General features: G+C 39.9%; 1 protein-coding gene across 1 annotated transcript; it reads left to right on the forward strand.

Moving 5' to 3' along the window:
- The first annotated feature begins 305 nt into the window (after positions 1-305).
- On the forward strand, positions 306-16080 carry LOC132611539 (uncharacterized). Its single transcript, XM_060325963.1, has 4 exons — positions 306-605; positions 7538-8038; positions 11868-12347; positions 13144-16080. The coding sequence occupies exons 1-4, from the start codon at positions 306-308 to the stop codon at positions 16078-16080; spliced, it is 4218 nt and encodes a 1405-aa protein (XP_060181946.1).
- The last annotated feature ends 7307 nt before the right edge of the window (positions 16081-23387 follow it).

Here is a 23387-nt window from a genome sequence, read left to right on the forward strand (position 1 = left end):
TCTCTATCACATGTTTCACATACTCTTCTGGTATATATTGAATTAGAACCCGTGCATTCCATCCTTCTGTACTAGCAAAATTCTGAACTTCTATTTCCTCCTCCATACTAATATCAGGTAGGACATGATATAATGCACCAAGGTTTGTCCAATTATCAAACCAGAAGCTAGAATCTCCCCTTTTCACTTACCACCATATTTGATGCTCCACCAATTCCCTTACTATCACTAATTTTCTCTAGATAGGAGATGCCTCTTTAGCTTGTGCAATCACATGATGCAGCTTTTTACAGTATTTGTTTATCATGAAAGAACTCCACAGTGAAGGCTTTGTTCTGAGGTTTCACTATAGTTTACAGAAAAGGGCATTTGAAACTTCAAATAATGATCTGAACCCCAGTCCTCCTTCATCCTTAGGAAATTACAGATGTATACCTTTCTTATCACCAGCGTTTGACCAGAAAAACCTTGAAAAGATACTATGCATTTGTCTGATCGCACCCTTTGGAGGGTTCATTCCTGATAGTAGGTATACTGGCATGCTTTGTAATACAGGAGATATTAGTGTCGCTTTTCCTCCATATGACAGTAGTCTCCCTTGCCATGTATGCACCCTTTTGGCAATCATTTTCCAACTGTATCATAGTGTGAAATTTTGTTCCTACTGTAGAATATTGGGCAACCAAGATAAGTGAATGGAAAGAGGCCTTGTCTAATTCCTGTGGTTTGTTTCAGCCTTGAAACCAAGCCACTCTGCACCTTTTCATGAACATAGAAGGCACTCTTATTCAAATTTACCAACTGTCCAGATACTTTCTCATATCTATTTAACACTCTCATCATCAGTTTCACTGAGTATTGGTTAGCAGAGACAAAGAGAATTATGTCATCAGCATATCATAAATGATTAATCCTTAGACTCCATTTGGGCATACCATACTCCATAAACCTTGGCTTTTTGTACAATGCATTTAGTCCTCGTGATAAGGCCTCAGCAACTACAATGAAGAGAGTAGGGTGTTGACACCCAATTTTGTCCCGCCTCTCCTCCGAAATACCTATTTATACTTCTGGTATTTTGAGAAATTAAAAAATATGCATTTAAATTTTACTATAATTATTTGTCTTTTATTAACACCCACGTTTTTATTCTACTGCAGTTATTATTATCATTATTATTATTATTATTATTATTATTATTATTATTCTTAAATTATCATTTATTACTAATTATCATTAATTATTATTATTCTTGTTATTTCCATTATTACTATTATTATTATTATTATTATTATTGTTGTTACTATTATTATTAATTACTAACCATTATTATCAGCGTTATTTTTATTATTAATTATTAATCATCATTATCATAGTTATTTTTATTATTAATTATTATCATTGTTTTATCAATAATTGTTATTTATTATTATTATTATCATCATTATTATTTCTTATTATTATTATCATTATTATTACCACTATTACTGTTATTATTATTAATTTATTATCATTTTTTGTTATTATCAATAATTGTCATTTTTTTTATTATTAATTACTACCATACTTATTATTATTATTAATTATTATCACTATTCTTATTGTTATTTGTTATTAATTATCAATATTTGTTATGTACTATTATTATTATATCTATTATTATTTTTTATCACCATTATTATCAGCATTATCATTATTGTTATCATTATTAGCAGTATTACTACCGCTATTTATTTGCTACTATTATTTAGTATTATTGAAACTTGCATTTCTCGACGTTTCTACCAACTTCCGCACACACATCACATTTATTTCGCACATTTAAATGATAGCGTTTGTCATTAAATATTATAGCACGGTCATTTGCGACATCATATAATTTTTACCCGGATCTTTTTTTTTAATTACATATTTCCGTATTAGGTGATATTCTGGCACCCTTAGTACATCGTCAATCAAAATGTGTCTCTTATTCAAATTTAGAAGCCAAACTATTTCTTGCACTCAGTCCGTATTTTGACTTACCGGACCACAAATCAAAGTCCGATTAATTCCTAATATTTTTTGGACTAGACCATATGTTTTATCTCAATTTTTTTAGATCAGTCCATGTTTAATTTAATAGTCCGTTCTTTTAATACCCAGTCTAAAATTTGACCCGGTCCACAAATGGACCGGGTCCAATTCATTTCTCAGCAAAATAAGGGAAACGTTCCCTTATCTTCATTTCCGCCCCCTTTTTCCTTTCTCCTTCATCTCCGCCTCCCTTCACCCCCCAAAAAAACCCTAGCCGCCTCTTCTCCTTTCCCGCTCCCTCGCCGCCGCTCCCACTTCCCCCCCTTTTCCTCCTTCTTCTCCGCTTCCTCCACTCATCCCTGTTCCCCACTTAACTTTGTCTCCCCCGCTCCTCCTCACTCTGTCTTCAGCGCAAAAACAAAACAAAAACAACCCTATAAAAAGAAGATCGGAGAAAGGAGAAAGGGAGAGTTGAATCGAGGAACGGAGAGAGGGAGAACGAAGGAGAAAAACACGAACAAAAAGAAAAGAAAAAAAAAAAACCTTTCTGACGAAGAGGTCAGAAAACCCCCAAAGAAAATAGAATTTTTGTTTTGATTCACTAAATCCCCCCCCAAGAATTTAAAGTTGGAGTCGCCTTGAATCTTTTAAAAAATATTAGTTTTTAGTAAGTCAAGAACCCAAAAATCAATTTTTTCTATTTTTCATTCCCCTTGTTGCTGCCGCGAATCCGAGCGCCACAAGCTCAGATCTAATAGTTTTCGAGTGTGGATTGGAAACCCTGCACCCATTTCGCTGCACTCAAAGCAGGTGATCCTCCATTTCTTTTATTTAAATTTCTTTCGCACTTTTTGGTTGCCTTGTGTTATTTTGGTCTGTTATTCCGTGATTCAAGCATGTTAGTTTAGTCAAGTTGACTTAGTTTAATAGATAAGCTTTTTTTTCTGTGTTTGTTTGCCTGTGTGGTTAAGCCTGTTTTCTATGATAACTTAGTTTAGCTTGTGAACAATTCTTCATTATTTAGTTGATTCCAGTTTTTTTTTTTTGGCAGTTTTCACGTGTTTATACGCTAAGTTTGATACGCTCCTGTGTTAGTTGATTCAGTTTGTATAGTCAAGCCATGTTTATGGTATGTCGCCTTTAGTTAGCTGGTGTGGTCTAATATAGTGCCATTTAAATTCTTATATTTTTGGGCTAATGATTGTGTCGAATCTAAATTCACACATGTTTGAATACTAGTCGATGTTAGTCCAGTTCCTCGGATGTATGAACATGTCATTTCCTCATTGCAAAGTAATGTAGTATTGAATAATGATGCGCTTTTTATGCTTTCCTCATCTTAGTCTATTAAGCTAAGTATGCTAATGCACTTGAATAATCATGTCTTATGTGCTATTTATAGCTTAAACAATCTTAAATGAACATGACTGCACTGTGGACTCAACTGGTGTGATTGAGCAAGTCTCCTGCAAGCTTATGTCATTTAAATTTATGAAGGGGGTTGATACTACGCATATATGTCATAGCATTGGACTTAGGCTTATGTGTTACTTGGTTTAATTTAGTTCAATTGCTATTGGGTTTAAGTATGGATTATATTAGCCCAGTAGTTAACCTGCTGGCAGTTATTGTAGTCATTGGTGTGTCTATAGCTTAGCTTTTCATACTGCTCAAATTATATAATTGGTCTAGTATCAACATGCTTTGTGATTTGACTAGATTATGCTAAAATCTGATTATGTGCCTATTAAGATGATTACAAGCATGTTTAAGTTTGTTCAGGCTTTGTCCAAATGTGTTTGTCTGTATGAATCATATGGATTTTAGGACACCTCATCTCGATCAGTGATGTTGTCTGTTTCAGTCATGAACCTGATGTCTAGATTTTTTCATTCCTTTGTTGTTCCTTGAGTAATGATAAACATACGACCATACTGTTTACATTCACTGACCCTGAAACAGATTCGATAGCGAAAGTATGATTAGTCAATTGGTTGTTTTTTTTGAAAGCTGATCTGACACATTTCCTGAGAGCATAACTTGTTTTCACATGGTTGCTGCCTCGCTTAGGTCTCTGTCAAGTTGGCAATGTCTGTTTTGTTGGTCTGTAGACCCTGCTTGTGTGATGTGTTGTCAAGTTTGTTTGATTTGAATTGAACATGTGAAGGGAAGTTATTGTCTAAAACTGCATGAAACTAGATTAATGAGACATGATCCTGGGTTTCTTTAAAGGGAAATAGCATGATTTTTCTAAATTTGTTTCTCCTCTTGTGTGATTAAAATTCTGGTGGTATATCAAGGGTATATACTCATATACACAGAGTATATTCAACTCTGTATATCTATCGTAACGTGTATATGATGGTATATCTAACATATATCGAAGGTATCATCCTAGATAGTTAGTCCTACTATTAAGTGTTGATGATTTTGGGAATTCCTTTCTCTATTCATTGGGGCCTAAGTTATTCAATGATATGAAACAGATCACACGGGCTTCAGTCGTTTCTTTATTATTAGCTTACTTGAGCTTGAACATTTTCTCTAAATGTCCTATTATTGTGTTATGTGCTAATCCAATCAGTACGCTTAGTTTCTTTATTTAGGTCGTAGTCTTTTTATTATATACTAATCCATTTCCTTTCATTCTTATGCACGACCATCGCATGTGAGTCCAAGGACTCGTCCTCCACATTCGATGTTGGGCCAAAAGCCCAACATAATACTCTCCGCGTCCAGCCCGACAGCAGTCTAGAAAAGCAGAGGCCCAATTCCACAGCAGCAACAACAACAATAAAAATGCTGGGCCGAAGCCCAGCAGCGGCCCAGATCCAAAAGGGCTGCTGGGCCGAAGCCCAACAGCAAATAGCAATTTCAAAATGGGCCGAGCCCATTTAATTTTATTTATGCCCCTTTTGTTTTATTTTATGCCTTTAACTTGTATGTATTATTTGACTAACACTTTCGTATTTTTTTTATTTTTTTTGCTTTTCCTTAGCTCAGTTGAACTATTGAGGATTAATAGAGATAGGTTAGTAAAGGGGTAGTTAGGTAAAAAAAAAAAAAAAAAAAAAAACTAACGATCAATCCCATAAGTCGTGTGCTTTTCTTTTATGTCAAAACTATTTATAAGCATCTAATATTTATCTTATTTATAATAACTGATTTGCAAATAGCCTAATTTCATATTTTTCGAAATTAAAAGATTCACATATTATTATCTTGAGAATTTTGAAACATCACTAACATGCAAATAGGAATTAAAGATCTTTTTTTTTGAATTTCTAAAACGCAAAATCAATCAATATATCATCGCTTAGTTTGTTTCAAATATTTTGTCAAGGCATTATGCAAACCCGCGTCTTCTTTGCACATATATTTCATGTGAGTTTTTCTTTATTTTTTATTAGCAGCATTATTTAAAATCTTTGCAACATTTATAAGTTATTTTATATGGCACTTGCAATTTCTTTTACGCGAATTATTATATTTCCTACAAATTTCATTCTAAACAGCATTTTTTTCTTATGTTTAAACCTTAACAATATTTATAAATTTTATGATATTTGAAGTCTCCTTTTATACAAATTATTATCCTTTTAATAAGTTATATTAGTATTTTATGTTGAATCTTAGCAACATTTATAAACTTCTATTTTGAATAGTATTCTAAAATCCTCCTTACGCGAATTATTAGTCCCACATTTTAACAACATTATTATTTAAAATCTTATATCTTTATAAACAAAAATGACATTTTAAAAATCCTCTTTTTTGCCTAAATAGTTATATTTTTACAAGTCTTATTTGCATAAGCTTTCTTTAAAAAATTTTAAATACTATATCCAACATTGATTAATTAACCTAAGTTTGACCGGATAACCGTGTTTAACGGATTCTAAAGGATGCCTAACCCCTTCCCTTTAGGATGATATAGAACCCTTACCTAGAATCACACTGGTTAAGCAGACCATTAACAGAGGTTTAGTTTTAACTTTACCTTAGTTAAATAATCAGGTGTCCTAATTCACCATAAAATCAATTAGGTGGCGACTCCTTAAAACAAGCAATATAGGAATCACCAATATGTTGTACTCCGTTAACTCCGGTTAAAATGGGGTGTGACAGCTTGGCGACTCCGCTGGGGATATTCTAGGTTCTAACCATAATAAATTTAGGTTAATAATTGAATTGTTGGATATTTTGTTGTTTTCTTTATGCTTGCTTTATTGTTGCCTTGTTTGTTTCTTTTATGTTCTTTCAAGTGTTTTGTTTTATTATGTAAAATCTTCTATGTAATAATGTGTTACTGCTTTCCCTAAATTGGCATTCCGCTCATATTTCTTCCACTCCTGGAAAATTCACACAAATTCACACACTTAAGCGGTTTCGCGGATCGCGGCCGTGCACTACTAAAATTACCCTTTAGCTGGATTGATCTTGTGGATTTAGTCGATCGGCGGTGCAGTCGACGGCCACAGACTTTCCACTCCCAAGTTGTCCGCTTGGGGGAACCTTGCGTCATAGGAAACCAACTCCTAATCAGCCTAAGATAGAGCTAAACCAAAGCCTTTTATAAGACATGCACGAGCCTAGGAGACTTAATACCCAAGGTGTATTAAGTCCATTAGTAAACCTTTTCCAAACGTCCGAGTGGGTCTACGACCCCGAGCGACAATCATCATGGTATATGCATTGATTTGAAGGATGAATGTGTGTTATGTGGACCCTGTGCTAGTTAGGTAGAACTAACCATTCGTGAACGCAGGTAGCCATGAGTCAACATAACGCCTATCCGAGATTCAGTATGGTTTTGAGCGTCCCTCCCCAACTAAAAGCATGGTGGATTGATTTAGGAGATTACGGACAGCGGGTTGTACGTGGAGCATTGGGACACTTACCGTCTTTGATGGATATCCAGCCCTGCAGAGACATCATCGAGGCTGCAACTGTGTTTTGGGATGAAAAGAGGGTCGTGTTTAGATTTGGCAACATTGAGATGACTCCGTTGTTAGAGGAAATAGGGGGCTATATAGAAAATGTGGCATTATTACGTAAACCAAGAAAATGGCAAAATTGTGGCATGATTATTCCGAGGCAACCTTTACCAAAAGAATTTGCTGACAGCTTCGGGTTCAGAGAGGGTAAAGGTGTGGAATGTTTGCGGAAGTCTATGATACCACTCGAGTATTTGTATCACAGATTCGGTTATCAAAGGAGTTTCGTCGATCATCAGGATGAATTCTTCTCATATGACTCTTGGAAGCAGAAACGGTGCTTCGCTTTCGCAGTATGTTTTTTAGGGACTATAGTATTTCCTAAAGGAACCACAAAAGACATTCACACCCATCTTGTTATTGTAACTAAGGCTCTTTTTGGTGGCATCGACGGGAAACACTACACTTTGGTCCCTATGGTCGTGGCAGATATCTACCGAGCATTAGGGCGTTGTAAGCGAGGGTATAAGCATTTTGAAGGATGCAACTTGCTTCTGCAAATTTGGCTGATGGAACATCTTCAGAAAGTCAACGGGGGTCTAGCATTCCAGAAGCCGACGGGTGAGAATCACATTCTGGGTCATGTTCCAAGCGCTATCTTAACGAGTAGACCATTTGAAAAGCCAAAATGTGTAAAAGAGTGGGTAGAATTTCTTAGCCATTTGGACGACGATTCAATTCAATGGATGTTTAGTTGGTTTCCATCCGAGAGTTTGGTGTTTAGAACGAGGGTTATACCATTCTTAATTCTGATGGGACTTCAAAGCCTGCAACCTTACGCCCCGCTAAGAACTTTGAGGCAATCGGGAAGAAAGCAAAACATACCTTTAGTGGCAGATATGGACTATTACCGAGCTGATTACAAGGAAGGGAAAATCCCTTTTTTAAAGGAGGTTATCCGCATGTGGAAACTGAGGGAAACTATGAAAGCAGATTCAGTTGAGCCGAATAGATATCAAGCTGGATGCGAGGACAACTATATGGAATGGCTGGCCGCTGATTTGGAGGAATCAATCAAACCCGGCGTTAGTTTGAAAGATCGGATTAAGGATGGGGAAGCCGAAGCATGCATATTACTCCGACAATTGCGTAAGAAAAGTCTTGTTTCTGAAGCCGAGCATCATGCGCAACTTAAGGAAAAGGAAAGGGAAGCAGAGAATTGGAAGCAGCAAGCACTTAGTTACGAGCAAAGTATGCAAGAGTTGGATACACTTCTGGCTGAACAGGGCGATACTTGTATCAAAGAAGGCATCAAAACAGGGGGTGTTCTAGCTATGTCATACCTTGCCCAGAATCGCCGAAAGATCGATCAGTCAATTCGGGCAACCAAGAGGTTCAAGAGCGACGAAGGGCCATCTTCATTTTAGTTAACTTGTTCAATAGCGATTGTAATAATTTCTTTCGCATTGGGATTGTATTCGTTTTGAGCTTTCAATTAATAGCACACTGGAATGACACATGACTACATATGTTATCCTTCAAATCCACGCTAGGCCTACCTTTGGCACAAAAGGTCCCTTGCATAATAGGACGCATTGATTTCCTTCCGATATGTTTTGTTTGCTATTCAATATATGTTTGTTTGCAATATGTTTTGTTTGCTATTCAATGTATGTTTGCTACGCAATATGTGCTTATTTGCTATGCAACACGTGCTTATTTCAACGTTATCTGCTAAATCTCCATATTATTTTAAACAGCAATCATTCGGACCATACTAACACAGCTTTCTTCATTCTTAGCAGGTTTATTTTTTACTATCCCCCAGAGGTTGATTCGCGTTGACTGTGAACTGGCAGACCACCCATACTTCACGAGATCAAAAGCACGAACGTCCGGCAATATGAATGATTCAGGGGCATCCGAACAGACTGGCTTGGGACTCGTCACTCTTCCAAGAGAGGAACCTGAGGCTTCAGGAGGGGGAAATGATGAACTCATTGCCCAATTGTTGCAGCAAATGGCCAATATGCAGACCGAAATTGAGCGACTGCGGAATCTCACCAATCTGTCCATCACTTTGAACGCCCCTCACCCTGAGCAAAGAACAAACACAACAATTCCACCATCCTTTTCGCCTGTCGATTCACCCGCTCCACAACCTTCTCCCTCAAACCCTCCGCTTTACACAGTCCATCCAAATACCTCCAACCCCCAACAAACTAACCAACAATCCGCCTCACAGCAGTCAAATCCACAACAAACCATTCCACACCAGATCCACCCGCAACCAACCATCCCGCAACAAACTATCCAACGACAAACCATCCCGCAACAAGCCAACATACAACAAACTACTTCACAACCAAATGACCAGCAACAAGCCAACCTCCAGCAAATTAACTTCCAACAAACCAATTCACAACCTTTCGCTACTCCTTACATTCCTCAACCTGCAGTTACCCAAATTAACCCACATACCCAAAACTACCAAGCAGTTCACCATACACCATTGGCGCATATTGCCAGCCATAACACACAGTATGCGGCAGAAGCTCATCCTTTCACTACCCAGGCACAGGCCTTGCAACATCCAGAAGTTGACCCCTATGAAGAGTTGGAAAGGGAAGCTAGGGCAAGAGCGGACGAAGATGTGGCAAAAGAGCTTCGCAGTCTGAGGGAAGCAGTCAGGAACATCCAAACCAACAGGGGATGTGAAGGACTTGAATATGAAGATCTGTGCATTCACCCGGACATTGAGTTACCTGCTGGATATAAGGTGCCGAAGTTTGACATGTTCGACGGGAAGGGAAACCCTCGGGCTCATTTGAGATCATATTGCGATAAGCTTGTCGGAGTGGGTAAAAATCAAGCTATCAGAATGAAACTGTTTATAAGGAGCCTAACTGGAGAGGCACTCGATTGGTACACATACCAAGACCCGCAGAGGTGGCACAGTTGGGGAGATATGGCCCAGGAATTCATGGACAGATTCAGGTTCAACACTGAGACTATCCCGGACCGGTTTTATTTGATGAAGCTGGAGAGAAAATCAACAGAAACTTTCCGGGAATACGCTATGCGCTGGAGAGCAGAAGCAGCAAAAGTCCAGCCTCCAATGGCAGAGAGTGAAATGACGATGCTTTTCGTACAATCTCTAAAGGACCCCACATATTATGAGAGAATGTTAAGTGTCATTGGGCAGAAGTTTGCTGAAGTCATCAGGATGGGGGACTTCATAGAAGAAGGGATAAAAACAGGAAGAGTTACAAATCTTGCGGCTTTGCAGGCCACAAGTAAGGCCATTCAGGCAGGACCCTGCTAAGAAGAAGAGAGACGGAGTATCCCCAGTCATGGCCGTCCAAGATCAAAAACCAACCCAAAAATCAACCCACCAACATTTCTCACCTCAGCCCTCGCACTACAGCCAGTACACTCAAACACCTCAGCCTTATTACCAACCCCCACCTACCCCTCTTCCCGTCTATCACACTCAGCCAGCATATTATTCACCTCGAACCCCTTCCTACCAAAACCCAACACAACACCGTCCAACCTATGCAACGCAACCCCAGTACCATTCACCAAACCGCCCACAAAACACCCCTAGACCACGCCCAAATGTTGAAAGAAGACCAACCAGAACTTACACACCATTAGCCGAGCCTTTAGCCCAACTGTACGAGAGGCTGAAAATGGCAGGGATACTCCAACCAATTCAAGGAAGAACTCCTGATCCTATCCCAGGATGGTATGACGAGACTAAACATTGTGCATATCATTCGGGAATTGCAGGGCATGATACTGGAAACTGTTTTGCTCTCAAGGATAGAGTTGAGGCATTAATCAAGGAAGGAGTCATACAGCTTAAGGAAGCTCCCCCGAACATAAACAACAATCCGTTACCGAATCACTGCAATGCAGATGCGCACATGATCACTATTGACGAAGATTACAATCTGGAGGGGACCATCGTCCCGGTTAAGAAAAGAGATAAGGTCGAATCGTCAGCTTGTGTTGCTCCCGTAATCACAGTTCAAATGAGGGCCCCGTTCGAAGTACTCACTCCAAGGCCCAAGATCACAGCTTTCGTTGCCCCAGCACCTTCTCACAGCACCAAAACGGTCCCCTGGGACTATCAATCCGGGGTAAAGGACAAAGAAAAAGGAAGAATAGTTGTAGAAACCGTTGCCACCGGGATAACTAGATCTGGACGATGCTATGCCCCCGAAGAGGTGGCACGAGGGGCGCCAAGCAAGGAGAATGGCTCGAAGAAAACTATTACAGACGCTGAAGTCGAAGAATTCTGGAGGAAAATGCCGACGAAGGAATACTCTGTTGTAGAACAGCTGAAGAAAACGCCAGCTCAAATTTCCTTATTCGCATTATTGATGAGTTCTGAAGCTCATAGGAGTGCTTTAGTGAAAATACTGAATGAAGCCTATGTTCCGGCCGAGACTTCCAGTGAAAAATTGTCGGCTATGGTAGGGGAGATCCTCGAGGCCCACCGGGTTCTCTTTTCATAATGACGAGCTGCCACCTGAAGGTTTGGGGCATAACAAGGCATTAAACATTACTATCAGATGCAGGGATAAGTTCATCTCCAAAGTATTGGTCGACGGGGGTTCAGCTGTGAATATATGTCCTGTCGTTACTCTACGAGCTTTAGGGATCGATGTTGGGAAACTCCACGGCAGTCAGGTCAGTGTCACAGGTTTTGACGGAGCCCGAAGAGAGGTTGTCGGAGAGATCGATTTATTTCTAGAGATTGGGCCTGTGGAGTTCATGGTGAAATTTCAAGTAATGGACATATCTACTAGTTACAACTTGCTGATTGGGAGACCATGGATCCACATGGCTGGTGCGGTCCCTTCCACTTTGCATCAGAGTTTGAAGTTCGTGTGGAATCATCAGGAAGTGGTAATCCATGGAGAAGGCAACAATTCCCTCTACCCGGAAGTTTCGATTCCTCCTATTGAGAGTGTGGAAAGACTAGACGGATCTGTTTTCCACATCAAAGAGATTGTGTGTGCTGTTCAAGCAGGGAAAATAAAATTGCCACAAGCGCTTATGATGGTGGCATGGGAAATGCTGAAGAACGGTTTCCGACCCGGTCAAGGCCTCGGTTTGAATTCGAATGGGATTGTGGAACCAATCCAACTGCCCGGACACAACCATACTTTCGGTCTCGGATATGAGCCCACCCCTGAGGAGATTGCTTTAGCCAGTCTCAAAAGAAGAAGTGCTAGTCCCTTGCCGAAGCCTGTTCCGCTCCTGAATCAATCATTTCTCAGGGATTCCGCTGCCCAGGCGTCAGAAGAAAGGCTGGAAGACGACCTCCAAGAAAATTTTAAGAACTTATTCATCATCGAAGGAGAAGCAGAGTGCAACATGGTTTCAAGTGGATGTTCCGAAGACCCGACTATCCGGGTTGCAGAGCCAGGATGTCGTCTGAACAATTGGACTTGTACCCCGCCCCCGTTTCTTCGGGAGTCTTGGTAGACAAAACTGTATTCAGTATTTTATGAAACAGACACGATTCAAAATTGAGGCTTGAATCGTGCCTATGCTTTTGTTGTTTTGCCTCCCAACTATTGAAGTTTAAATGCAATTTTCCAGCCATGCTTTTATCTATGTTTTCCATCTTTATTTAATCAATTTTTCTTTTATTTTCAGCAGTCAAATTAATAGATCTGCTGATACCTCGAATATGACACATAGTGAAACGAGCGAGCCCGTAGGAAATGCCGAACAAGATGATGAAGAATGCGAAGAAGATATGCGACCTGAAGGATTAACTAAAGATTATGAATATTTTGAAAATAAGCCAAAACCAAATTTGGATGAAACAGAAATCATAAATTTGGGTAATTCAAAAATCATGATGGAAGTAAGAATCAGCGTCCACTTAACTCCGTCACAGAGGGAGAAATTGATCAAACTTTTGAAAGAGTACATAGATGTGTTCGCCTGGTCTTATGATGATATGCCCGGATTAAGCACTGACATTGTTTCGCACAAGTTGTCTCTTGATCCATCCTGTCCTCCGATAAAGCAAAAGAAAAGAAACATTAAATCAGACTTGAGTTTGAAAATCAAGGAGGAGATCTCTAAACAGTTCGATGCAAAGGTCATACGAACTACGATGTACCCCACTTGGCTAGCCAATATCGTTCCCGTGCCTAAGAAGGATGGCAAAGTTAGAGTGTGCGTGGATTACCGAGATCTCAACAAAGCCAGTCCAAAAGACGACTTTCCCCTCCCGAATATTCATATGCTTATTGATAATTGTGCAAAGCATGAGTTGCAGTCTTTCGTTGATTGCTACGCAGGATATCATCAAATCCTAATGAATGAGGAAGATGCAGAAAAAACAGCATTCATCACACCTTGGGGGGTGTACTACTATCGGGTGATGCCTTTCGGGCTCAAAAACGCAGGAGCTACCTACATGAGAGCCATGACCACCATTTTCCATGATATGATCCATAAAGAGATTGAAGTCTATGTGGATGATATCATCATCAAATCACGAAAGAGCTCAGACCATCTAACGGATTTAAGAAAGTTCTTCGACAGGTTGAGGCGATATAATCTGAAGTTGAACCCCGCAAAATGTGCATTTGGAGTACCTGCAGGGAAATTGTTGGGTTTTATTGTGAGCAGAAGAGGCATAGAGTTAGATCCCTCGAAGATAAAAACCATTCAGGAATTGCCCGCTCCAAAGAGTCGGAAAGATGTGATGAGTTTCCTCGGGCGCCTCAACTACATCAGCCGATTTATAGCACAATCAACGGTGATATGTGAACCAATAATCAAGTTATTGAGGAAGGATGCTCCTACCACATGGACTGAAGATTGCCAAAGGGCCTTTGACAAAATCAAAGAGTATTTGTCTAGCCCGCCTGTTTTGGTGCCTCCAGAAGCTGGAAGACCTTTGTTATTGTATTTGTCCGTATCAGAAAATGCTTTTGGGTGTGTATTAGGACAGCATGATGAGACAAGAAAGAAGGAGCGAGCGATATATTACTTGAGTAAAAAGTTCACACCTTACGAGGCACGGTATACGTTATTGGAACGCACTTGTTGTGCTTTGACATGGGTTGCACAGAAGTTGAGACATTATTTGTCTGCATATACTACTTACCTCATTTCGAGGATGGACCCACTCAAGTACATCTTCCAGAAGCCTATGCCTACGGGGAAGCTAGCTAAGTGGCAAATGTTGTTGAGCGAGTTTGACATTGTGTATGTTACTCAAAAGGCTGTCAAAGGGCAGGCGATAGCTGATCATCTTGCAGAGAATCCTGTGGACAAGGAATACATACCCCTTAAAACTTATTTCCCGGATGAAGAAGTGTTGTTCATCGGGGAAGGCATCGCAGAAGAGTACCCGGGGTGGAGGCTGTTCTTCGACGGGGCGGCAAATTCTAAAGGGGTCGGCATTGGAGCAGTTTTGATTTCAGAGTCAGGCCAGCACTATCCCATTTCAGCCAAAATCAAGTTCCCGTGTACCAACAATATGGCAGAATATGAGGCTTGTATTCTCGGCCTCAGAATGGCAGCTGACATGCATATACAAGAGCTTCTGGTTATAGGCGATTCAGACTTGCTGGTTCATCAAGTGCGAGGCGAATGGACAACTAAGAACGGGAAGATACTTCCGTACTTGCACTGCGTAAAGGATTTGTGTAAGAGATTCATTAAGGTCGAATTCAAACACGTTCCAAGGACACAGAACGAGTTCGCTGATGCTTTGGCCACGTTGTCTTCTATGATTCAGCATCCAGACAAGAACCGCATAGATCCTATCAAGATAAACGTGCACGATCAACATGCACATTGCTTCTATGTGGACGAAGAGCCTGATGGGGAACCTTGGTACTACGACATTAACAAATATCTTAAGACCGGAGACTATCCGGAAGGGGTAACTAGGGTTCAGAAGAAAACGCTTCGGAGATTAGCAAACCATTTCTTCCTAAGCGGAGAAATCCTGTATAGGAGGACTCCGGAGTTAGGATTATTAAGATGTGTTGACGCCAAAGAAGCGGCTCGTTTGATTGAAGAAGTGCATGGCGGCACATGTGGGCCTCATATGAATGGCTTTACGCTGGCCAAGAAGATCCTTCGCGCAGGCTATTTCTGGATGACTATGGAGTCCGATTGTATCCGTTTTGTGCAGAAGTGTCACCGATGTCAGATTCATGGTGATTTGATTCGAGTTCCGCCAAATGAATTAAATGTGACAAGTTCTCCGTGGCCTTTCGCAAGTTGGGGTATGGATGTCATCGGTCCTATCGAGCCAGCAGCATCGAATGGGCACAGGTTCATTTTGGTAGCCATTGATTATTTCACAAAGTGGGTGGAAGCATCTTCACATAAGTCGGTAACAAAGAAGGTGGTAGCGGATTTCGTTCGGAGCAACATTATTTGCCGATTCGGAGTCCCGGAGTCAATCATAACGGATAACGGCGCTAACCTTAACAGTGGTCTAATGCAGGAGATTTGCGATACCTTCAAGATTACTCATCGCAATTCCACTCCTTATCGCCCTCAGATGAATGGGGCAGTTGAAGCAGCCAATAAAAACATCAAGAGAATACTGAGGAAGATGATCGATAATTACAAGCATTGGCACGAGAAACTGCCGTTAGCTCTTCTCGGGTATCGCACTACCGTGAGAACTTCAACAGGGGCAACACCCTATCTTTTGGTCTACGGGACAGAAGCGGTGTTACCTGCTGAGGTAGAAATACCCTCTTTGAGAATCATCCAAGAAGCTGAGTTAAGTGACGCTAAGTGGACGCAGAATCGATACGAACAATTGATGCTCATTGATGGAAAGAGATTGAATGCCGTTTGTCATGGACAACTTTATCAGAATAGAATGGCCAGAGCTTTCAACAAGAAAGTAAGACCGAGGCAATTCAAAACGGGGCAATTGGTACTGAAACGCATATTCCCATGTCAAGATGAAGCTAAAGGCAAATTTGCACCTAACTGGCAGGGACCTTATATGGTTCATCGAGTATTGACTGGAGGAGCGTTAATCCTAGCAGAAATGGATGGCGAAATTTGGCCGAAAGCTATCAACGCAGATGCCGTCAAGAGATATTATATTTAGAAGCCTTCTTTATTTGTATGTAATATCCCGCAACACTTATTCATGTAATGACACTACTCCCCGTGGCGGGATGCATGACAAACCTATATCAGTTTAGGTCTTTTGGGTATAATTCCAATCAATATCCTTTCGTTTGTATTATGAACTACGCCTGACCTGATTCCCATGGCGGATACGTAGGCGGCCCGGATCCCATGGCGGATACGTAGGCGGCCCGCATAGGCCTCGGTCACATCACTTCAAAATTCCAATTTTATTTTGCTTGTAATATGAACTACGCCTGACCTGATTCCCATGGGGGATACGTAGGCGGCCCGCATAGGCCTCGGTCACATCACTTCAAAATTCCAATTTTATTTTGCTTGTAATATGAACTACGCCTAACCTGATTCCCATGGGGGATACGTAGGCGGCCCGCATAGGCCTCGGTCACATCATTTTATTCTCCCCAATCGCAGTTTGGCTTGTAATTTGAACTACGCTCGACCTGATTCCCCTAGTGGGATACGTAGGCAGCCTATGTAGGCTCGGTCTCGCCATTTTGAAAAGATCAACATCCCTTGCACCAGAAACTGGGACAATTTTTTTAAAAAGGGATCACCGTAAGACAACATCGACAGACTCGGGAGAATATTGTTCGACAGAGTCTTCGGGCAGAAGAAAACTTCGGAAAAGGGGCATTCGCTTTGTTTCACAATGTGTCACAGTTCCGAGTTCAGCAAAATTATTTATCACCATACATATAGTTTACTATGTCTATTTTTTCGAAATAATGTGATTCTAATCAGACTGTTTACTAGTCGGCCAAGACTTAAAATGAGCGGAGGTTACCAGTTCATACGAAGCTGGAGGCACGAAGCGCAAGAGCCAGATCCCCAAGTCAACGCGAATCAACCCCCTCCCCAAACTTACATATTTTCTTTGGATGCAGGTTGCCAAGTTGCAGGATCGAAATAGGCACGACCTTGAAATGATGGCGCGTCAAACGGTTTGAGCATTCTTCTATCAATTATGTCTTCAAATATAAATAACTTTCGGCGATCACCATAAGCTAATCTTGCAAATTATTTTCTTCAAATATATATCAACGCACAAATATTTTGAATTGCTTCCGAATACATTGCTTTTATTTTTTGCCACTGCGTGTGCTTACAGCCGCATTGCACTGCACCTGCATTAATCATCGTTTTTCATATGATGCATGAGCTGCGCACCGCTCTTCGCATCGCTTTCATATTTACTGGGCCATGCACCACCCTTTTAAATTTCTGCATAAGGCCATGCACCGCCTTTCATATGATGCGTGAGCTGCGCACCGCTCTTCGCATCGCTTTCATATTGTCTGGGCCATGCACCGCCCTTTTAAATTTCTGCATAAGGCCATGCACCGCCTTTCATATTATGCATGAGCTGCGCACCGCTCTTCGCATCACTTTCATATTGCTTGGGCCATGCACCGCCCTTTTAAATTTCTGCATAAGGCCATGCACCGCCTTTCATATGATGCATGAGCTGCGCACCGCTCTTCGCATCGCTTTCATATTGTCTGGGCCATGCACCGCCCTTTTAAATTTCTGCATAAGGCCATGCACCGCCTTTCATATTATGCATGAGCTGCGCACCGCTCTTCGCATCGCTTTCATATTGCTTGGGCCATGCACCGCCCTTTTAAATTTCTGCATAAGGCCATGCACCGCCTTTCATATTATGCATGAGCTGCGCACCGCTCTTCGCATCGCTTTCATATTGTCTGGGCCATGCACCGCCCTTTTAAATTTCTGCATAAGGCCATGCACCGCCTTTCATATTATGCATGAGCTGCGCACCGCTCTTCGCATCGCTTTCATATTGCTTGGGCCATGCACCGCCCTTTTAAATTTCTGCATAAGGCCATGCACCGCCTTTCATATTATGCATGAGCTGCGCACCGCTCTTCGCATCGCTTTCATATTGCTTGGGCCATGCACCGCCCTTTGTAAATTTCTGCATAAGGCCATGCACCGCCTTTCATATTATGCATGAGCTGCGCACCGCTCTTCGCATCGCTTTCATATTGCTTGGGCCATGCACCGCCCTTTTAAATTTCTGCATAAGGCCATGCACCGCCTTTCATATGATGCATGAGCTGCGCACCGCTCTTCGCATCGCTTTCATACATTACATGGGCCATGCACCGCCCTTTTAAATTTCCGCATGGGCTGTGCTCCGCCCTTTGCATCGCTTTCATATATTACATGGGCCATGCACCGCCCTTTGTAAATTTCTGCATAAGGCTGAGCACCACCTTTCATACATTACATGGGCCATGCACCGCCCTTTTAAATTTCTGCATGGGTTGCGCACCGCCCTTAGCATCGCTTTCATATTTACTGGGCCATGCACCGCCCTTTTAAATTTCTACATAAGGCCATGCACCGCCTTTCATACATTACATGGGCCATGCACCGCCCTTTTAAATTTCCGCATGGGCTGTGCTCCGCCCTTTGCATCGCTTTCATATATTACATGGGCCATGCACCGCCCTTTGTAAATTTCTGCATAAGGCTGAGCACCACCTTTCATACATTACATGGGCCATGCACCGCCCTTTTAAATTTCTGCATGGGTTGCGCACCGCCCTTAGCACCGCCATTTTTAAATTTCTGCATAAGACATCGCACCGCACCTGCCCTGTCTTGTTATTATTTTATTAATGCCCTGCATATGCCCGCAACCGCATTGCACCGCACTTGCGTCGCTATATTTCAATATTTATTCTTACTGACTATTTTCATCTAGTTTTTAGTTTCGCAGGAGCTTTAGCGCAACGTGGAACTATTTCTTCGGCAGCGAACTGGGGCAATACGTCGGGAAGGACAAGCAGACTTCTCGACAAGGGTCAAAGATCTACCTCGAACACTCGGCTCCAAATTCAAATTTCCCGTTCACATTCCAGCACAATCAATTTTTAGGGTTCTATCACAATACCCAGTGTCATCATAATTCGACACTGGGACAATATTTTTTGCGAAGATTCGCGTCAAATCATGAGTTGCCAGTCATAGGTGTCGTAGTCTTCCCAGAACTACACACGGCCTGATTCTCGTGCAACCCGAGATATGTAGGCGATTCAGAGACCAGAGTTCGGCCGTAATTTTCTTTACCCTTAGTCCTCCACAATCCTTCAGCCGGGACAAAATAGGCTACTAAGTCAACGTCTTTGCCCGAAAATTCTTTCATCATTACCAGGCAAAGAGGGACAAGTTGTTGACACCCAATTTTGTCCCGCCTCTCCTCCGAAATACCTATTTATACTTCTGGTATTTTGAGAAATTAAAAAATATGCATTTAAATTTTACTATAATTATTTGTCTTTTATTAACACCCACGTTTTTATTCTACTGCAGTTATTATTATCATTATTATTATTATTATTATTATTATTATTATTATTCTTAAATTATCATTTATTACTAATTATCATTAATTATTATTATTCTTGTTATTTCCATTATTACTATTATTATTATTATTATTATTATTGTTGTTACTATTATTATTAATTACTAATCATTATTATCAGCGTTATTTTTGTTATTAATTATTAATCATCATTATCATAGTTATTTTTATTATTAATTATTATCATTGTTTTATCAATAATTGTTATTTATTATTATTATTATCATCATTATTATTTCTTATTATTATTATCATTATTATTACCACTATTACTGTTATTATTATTAATTTATTATCATTTTTTGTTATTATCAATAATTGTCATTTTTTTTATTATTAATTACTACCATACTTATTATTATTATTAATTATTATCACTATTCTTATTGTTATTTGTTATTAATTATCAATATTTGTTATGTACTATTATTATTATATCTATTATTATTTTTATCACCATTATTATCAGCATTATCATTATTGTTATCATTATTAGCAGTATTACTACCGCTATTTATTTGCTACTATTATTTAGTATTATTGAAACTTGCATTTCTCGACGTTTCTACCAACTTCCGCACACACATCACATTTATTTCGCACATTTAAATGATAGCGTTTGTCATTAAATATTATAGCACGGTCATTTGCGACATCATATAATTTTTACCCGGATCTTTTTTTTTAATTACATATTTCCGTATTAGGTGATATTCTGGCACCCTTAGTACATCGTCAATCAAAATGTGTCTCTTATTCAAATTTAGAAGCCAAACTATTTCTTGCACTCAGTCCGTATTTTGACTTACCGGACCACAAATCAAAGTCCGATTAATTCCTAATATTTTTTGGACTAGACCATATGTTTTATCTCAATTTTTTTAGATCAGTCCATGTTTAATTTAATAGTCCGTTCTTTTAATACCCAGTCTAAAATTTGACCCGGTCCACAAATGGACCGGGTCCAATTCATTTCTCAGCAAAATAAGGGAAACGTTCCCTTATCTTCATTTCCGCCCCCTTTTTCCTTTCTCCTTCATCTCCGCCTCCCTTCACCCCCCAAAAAACCCTAGCCGCCTCTTCTCCTTTCCCGCTCCCTCGCCGCCGCTCCCACTTCCCCCCCTTTTCCTCCTTCTTCTCCGCTTCCTCCACTCATCCCTGTTCCCCACTTAACTTTGTCTCCCCCGCTCCTCCTCACTCTGTCTTCAGCGCAAAAACAAAACAAAAACAACCCTATAAAAAGAAGATCGGAGAAAGGAGAAAGAGGGAGTTGAATCGAGGAACGGAGAGAGGGAGAACGAAGGAGAAAAACACGAACAAAAAGAAAAGAAAAAAAAAAAAAACCTTTCTGACGAAGAGGTCAGAAAACCCCCAAAGAAAAATAGAATTTTTGTTTTGATTCACTAAATCCCCCCCCAAGAATTTAAAGTTGGAGTCGCCTTGAATCTTTTAAAAAATATTAGTTTTTAGTAAGTCAAGAACCCAAAAATCAATTTTTTCTATTTTTCATTCCCCTTGTTGCTGCCGCGAATCCGAGCGCCACAAGCTCAGATCTAATAGTTTTCGAGTGTGGATTGGAAACCCTGCACCCATTTCGCTGCACTCAAAGCAGGTGATCCTCCATTTCTTTTATTTAAATTTCTTTCGCACTTTTTGGTTGCCTTGTGTTATTTTGGTCTGTTATTCCGTGATTCAAGCATGTTAGTTTAGTCAAGTTGACTTAGTTTAATAGATAAGCTTTTTTTCTGTGTTTGTTTGCCTGTGTGGTTAAGCCTGTTTTCTATGATAACTTAGTTTAGCTTGTGAACAATTCTTCATTATTTAGTTGATTCCAGTTTTTTTTTGGCAGTTTTCACGTGTTTATACGCTAAGTTTGATACGCTCCTGTGTTAGTTGATTCAGTTTGTATAGTCAAGCCATGTTTATGGTATGTCGCCTTTAGTTAGCTGGTGTGGTCTAATATAGTGCCATTTAAATTCTTATATTTTTGGGCTAATGATTGTGTCGAATCTAAATTCACACATGTTTGAATACTAGTCGATGTTAGTCCAGTTCCTCGGATGTATGAACATGTCATTTCCTCATTGCAAAGTAATGTAGTATTGAATAATGATGCGCTTTTTATGCTTTCCTCATCTTAGTCTATTAAGCTAAGTATGCTAATGCACTTGAATAATCATGTCTTATGTGCTATTTATAGCTTAAACAATCTTAAATGAACATGACTGCACTGTGGACTCAACTGGTGTGATTGAGCAAGTCTCCTGCAAGCTTATGTCATTTAAATTTATGAAGGGGGTTGATACTACGCATATATGTCATAGCATTGGACTTAGGCTTATGTGTTACTTGGTTTAATTTAGTTCAATTGCTATTGGGTTTAAGTATGGATTATATTAGCCCAGTAGTTAACCTGCTGGCAGTTATTGTAGTCATTGGTGTGTCTATAGCTTAGCTTTTCATACTGCTCAAATTATATAATTGGTCTAGTATCAACATGCTTTGTGATTTGACTAGATTATGCTAAAATCTGATTATGTGCCTATTAAGATGATTACAAGCATGTTTAAGTTTGTTCAGGCTTTGTCCAAATGTGTTTGTCTGTATGAATCATATGGATTTTAGGACACCTCATCTCGATCAGTGATGTTGTCTGTTTCAGTCATGAACCTGATGTCTAGATTTTTTCATTCCTTTGTTGTTCCTTGAGTAATGATAAACATACGACCATACTGTTTACATTCACTGACCCTGAAACAGATTCGATAGCGAAAGTATGATTAGTCAATTGGTTGTTTTTTTTGAAAGCTGATCTGACACATTTCCTGAGAGCATAACTTGTTTTCACATGGTTGCTGCCTCGCTTAGGTCTCTGTCAAGTTGGCAATGTCTGTTTTGTTGGTCTGTAGACCCTGCTTGTGTGATGTGTTGTCAAGTTTGTTTGATTTGAATTGAACATGTGAAGGGAAGTTATTGTCTAAAACTGCATGAAACTAGATTGTTTGGTTAAAGACTGCCTCTTCATTATGCTGATTTAATGAGACATGATCCTGGGTTTCTTTAAAGGGAAATAGCATGATTTTTCTAAATTTGTTTCTCCTCTTGTGTGATTAAAATTCTGGTGGTATATCAAGGGTATATACTCATATACACAGAGTATATTCAACTCTGTATATCTATCGTAACGTGTATATGATGGTATATCTAACATATATCGAAGGTATCATCCTAGATAGTTAGTCCTACTATTAAGTGTTGATGATTTTGGGAATTCCTTTCTCTATTCATTGGGGCCTAAGTTATTCAATGATATGAAACAGATCACACGGGCTTCAGTCGTTTCTTTATTATTAGCTTACTTGAGCTTGAACATTTTCTCTAAATGTCCTATTATTGTGTTATGTGCTAATCCAATCAGTACGCTTAGTTTCTTTATTTAGGTCGTAGTCTTTTTATTATATACTAATCCATTTCCTTTCATTCTTATGCACGACCATCGCATGTGAGTCCAAGGACTCGTCCTCCACATTCGATGTTGGGCCAAAAGCCCAACATAATACTCTCCGCGTCCAGCCCAACAGCAGTCTAGAAAAGCAGAGGCCCAATTCCACAGCAGCAACAACAACAATAAAAATGCTGGGCCGAAGCCCAGCAGCGGCCCAGATCCAAAAGGGCTGCTGGGCCGAAGCCCAACAGCAAATAGCAATTTCAAAATGGGCCGAGCCCATTTAATTTTATTTATGCCCCTTTTGTTTTATTTTATGCCTTTAACTTGTATGTATTATTTGACTAACACTTTCGTATTTTTTTTATTTTTTTTGCTTTTCCTTAGCTCAGTTGAACTATTGAGGATTAATAGAGATAGG

The sequence above is a fragment of the Lycium barbarum genome, chromosome 1, assembly GCF_019175385.1.
Source record: "Lycium barbarum isolate Lr01 chromosome 1, ASM1917538v2, whole genome shotgun sequence".
NCBI lineage: Eukaryota > Viridiplantae > Streptophyta > Magnoliopsida > Solanales > Solanaceae > Lycium > Lycium barbarum.

What these genes read in the sequence shown, in the direction of transcription:
- LOC132611539 (XM_060325963.1), top strand. Translation starts at nt 306, where the DNA reads ATGAAAGAACTCCACAGTGAAGGCTTTGTTCTGAGGTTTCACTATAGT. An exon ending in ACAGTAGTCTCCCTTGCCAT is followed by an intron (nt 606 to 7,537) that starts GTATGCACCCTT and finishes GAACATCTTCAG; the next exon opens with AAAGTCAACGGGGGTCTAGC. An exon ending in GAGAAGCAGAGTGCAACATG is followed by an intron (nt 12,348 to 13,143) that starts GTTTCAAGTGGA and finishes GTGCCTAAGAAG; the next exon opens with GATGGCAAAGTTAGAGTGTG.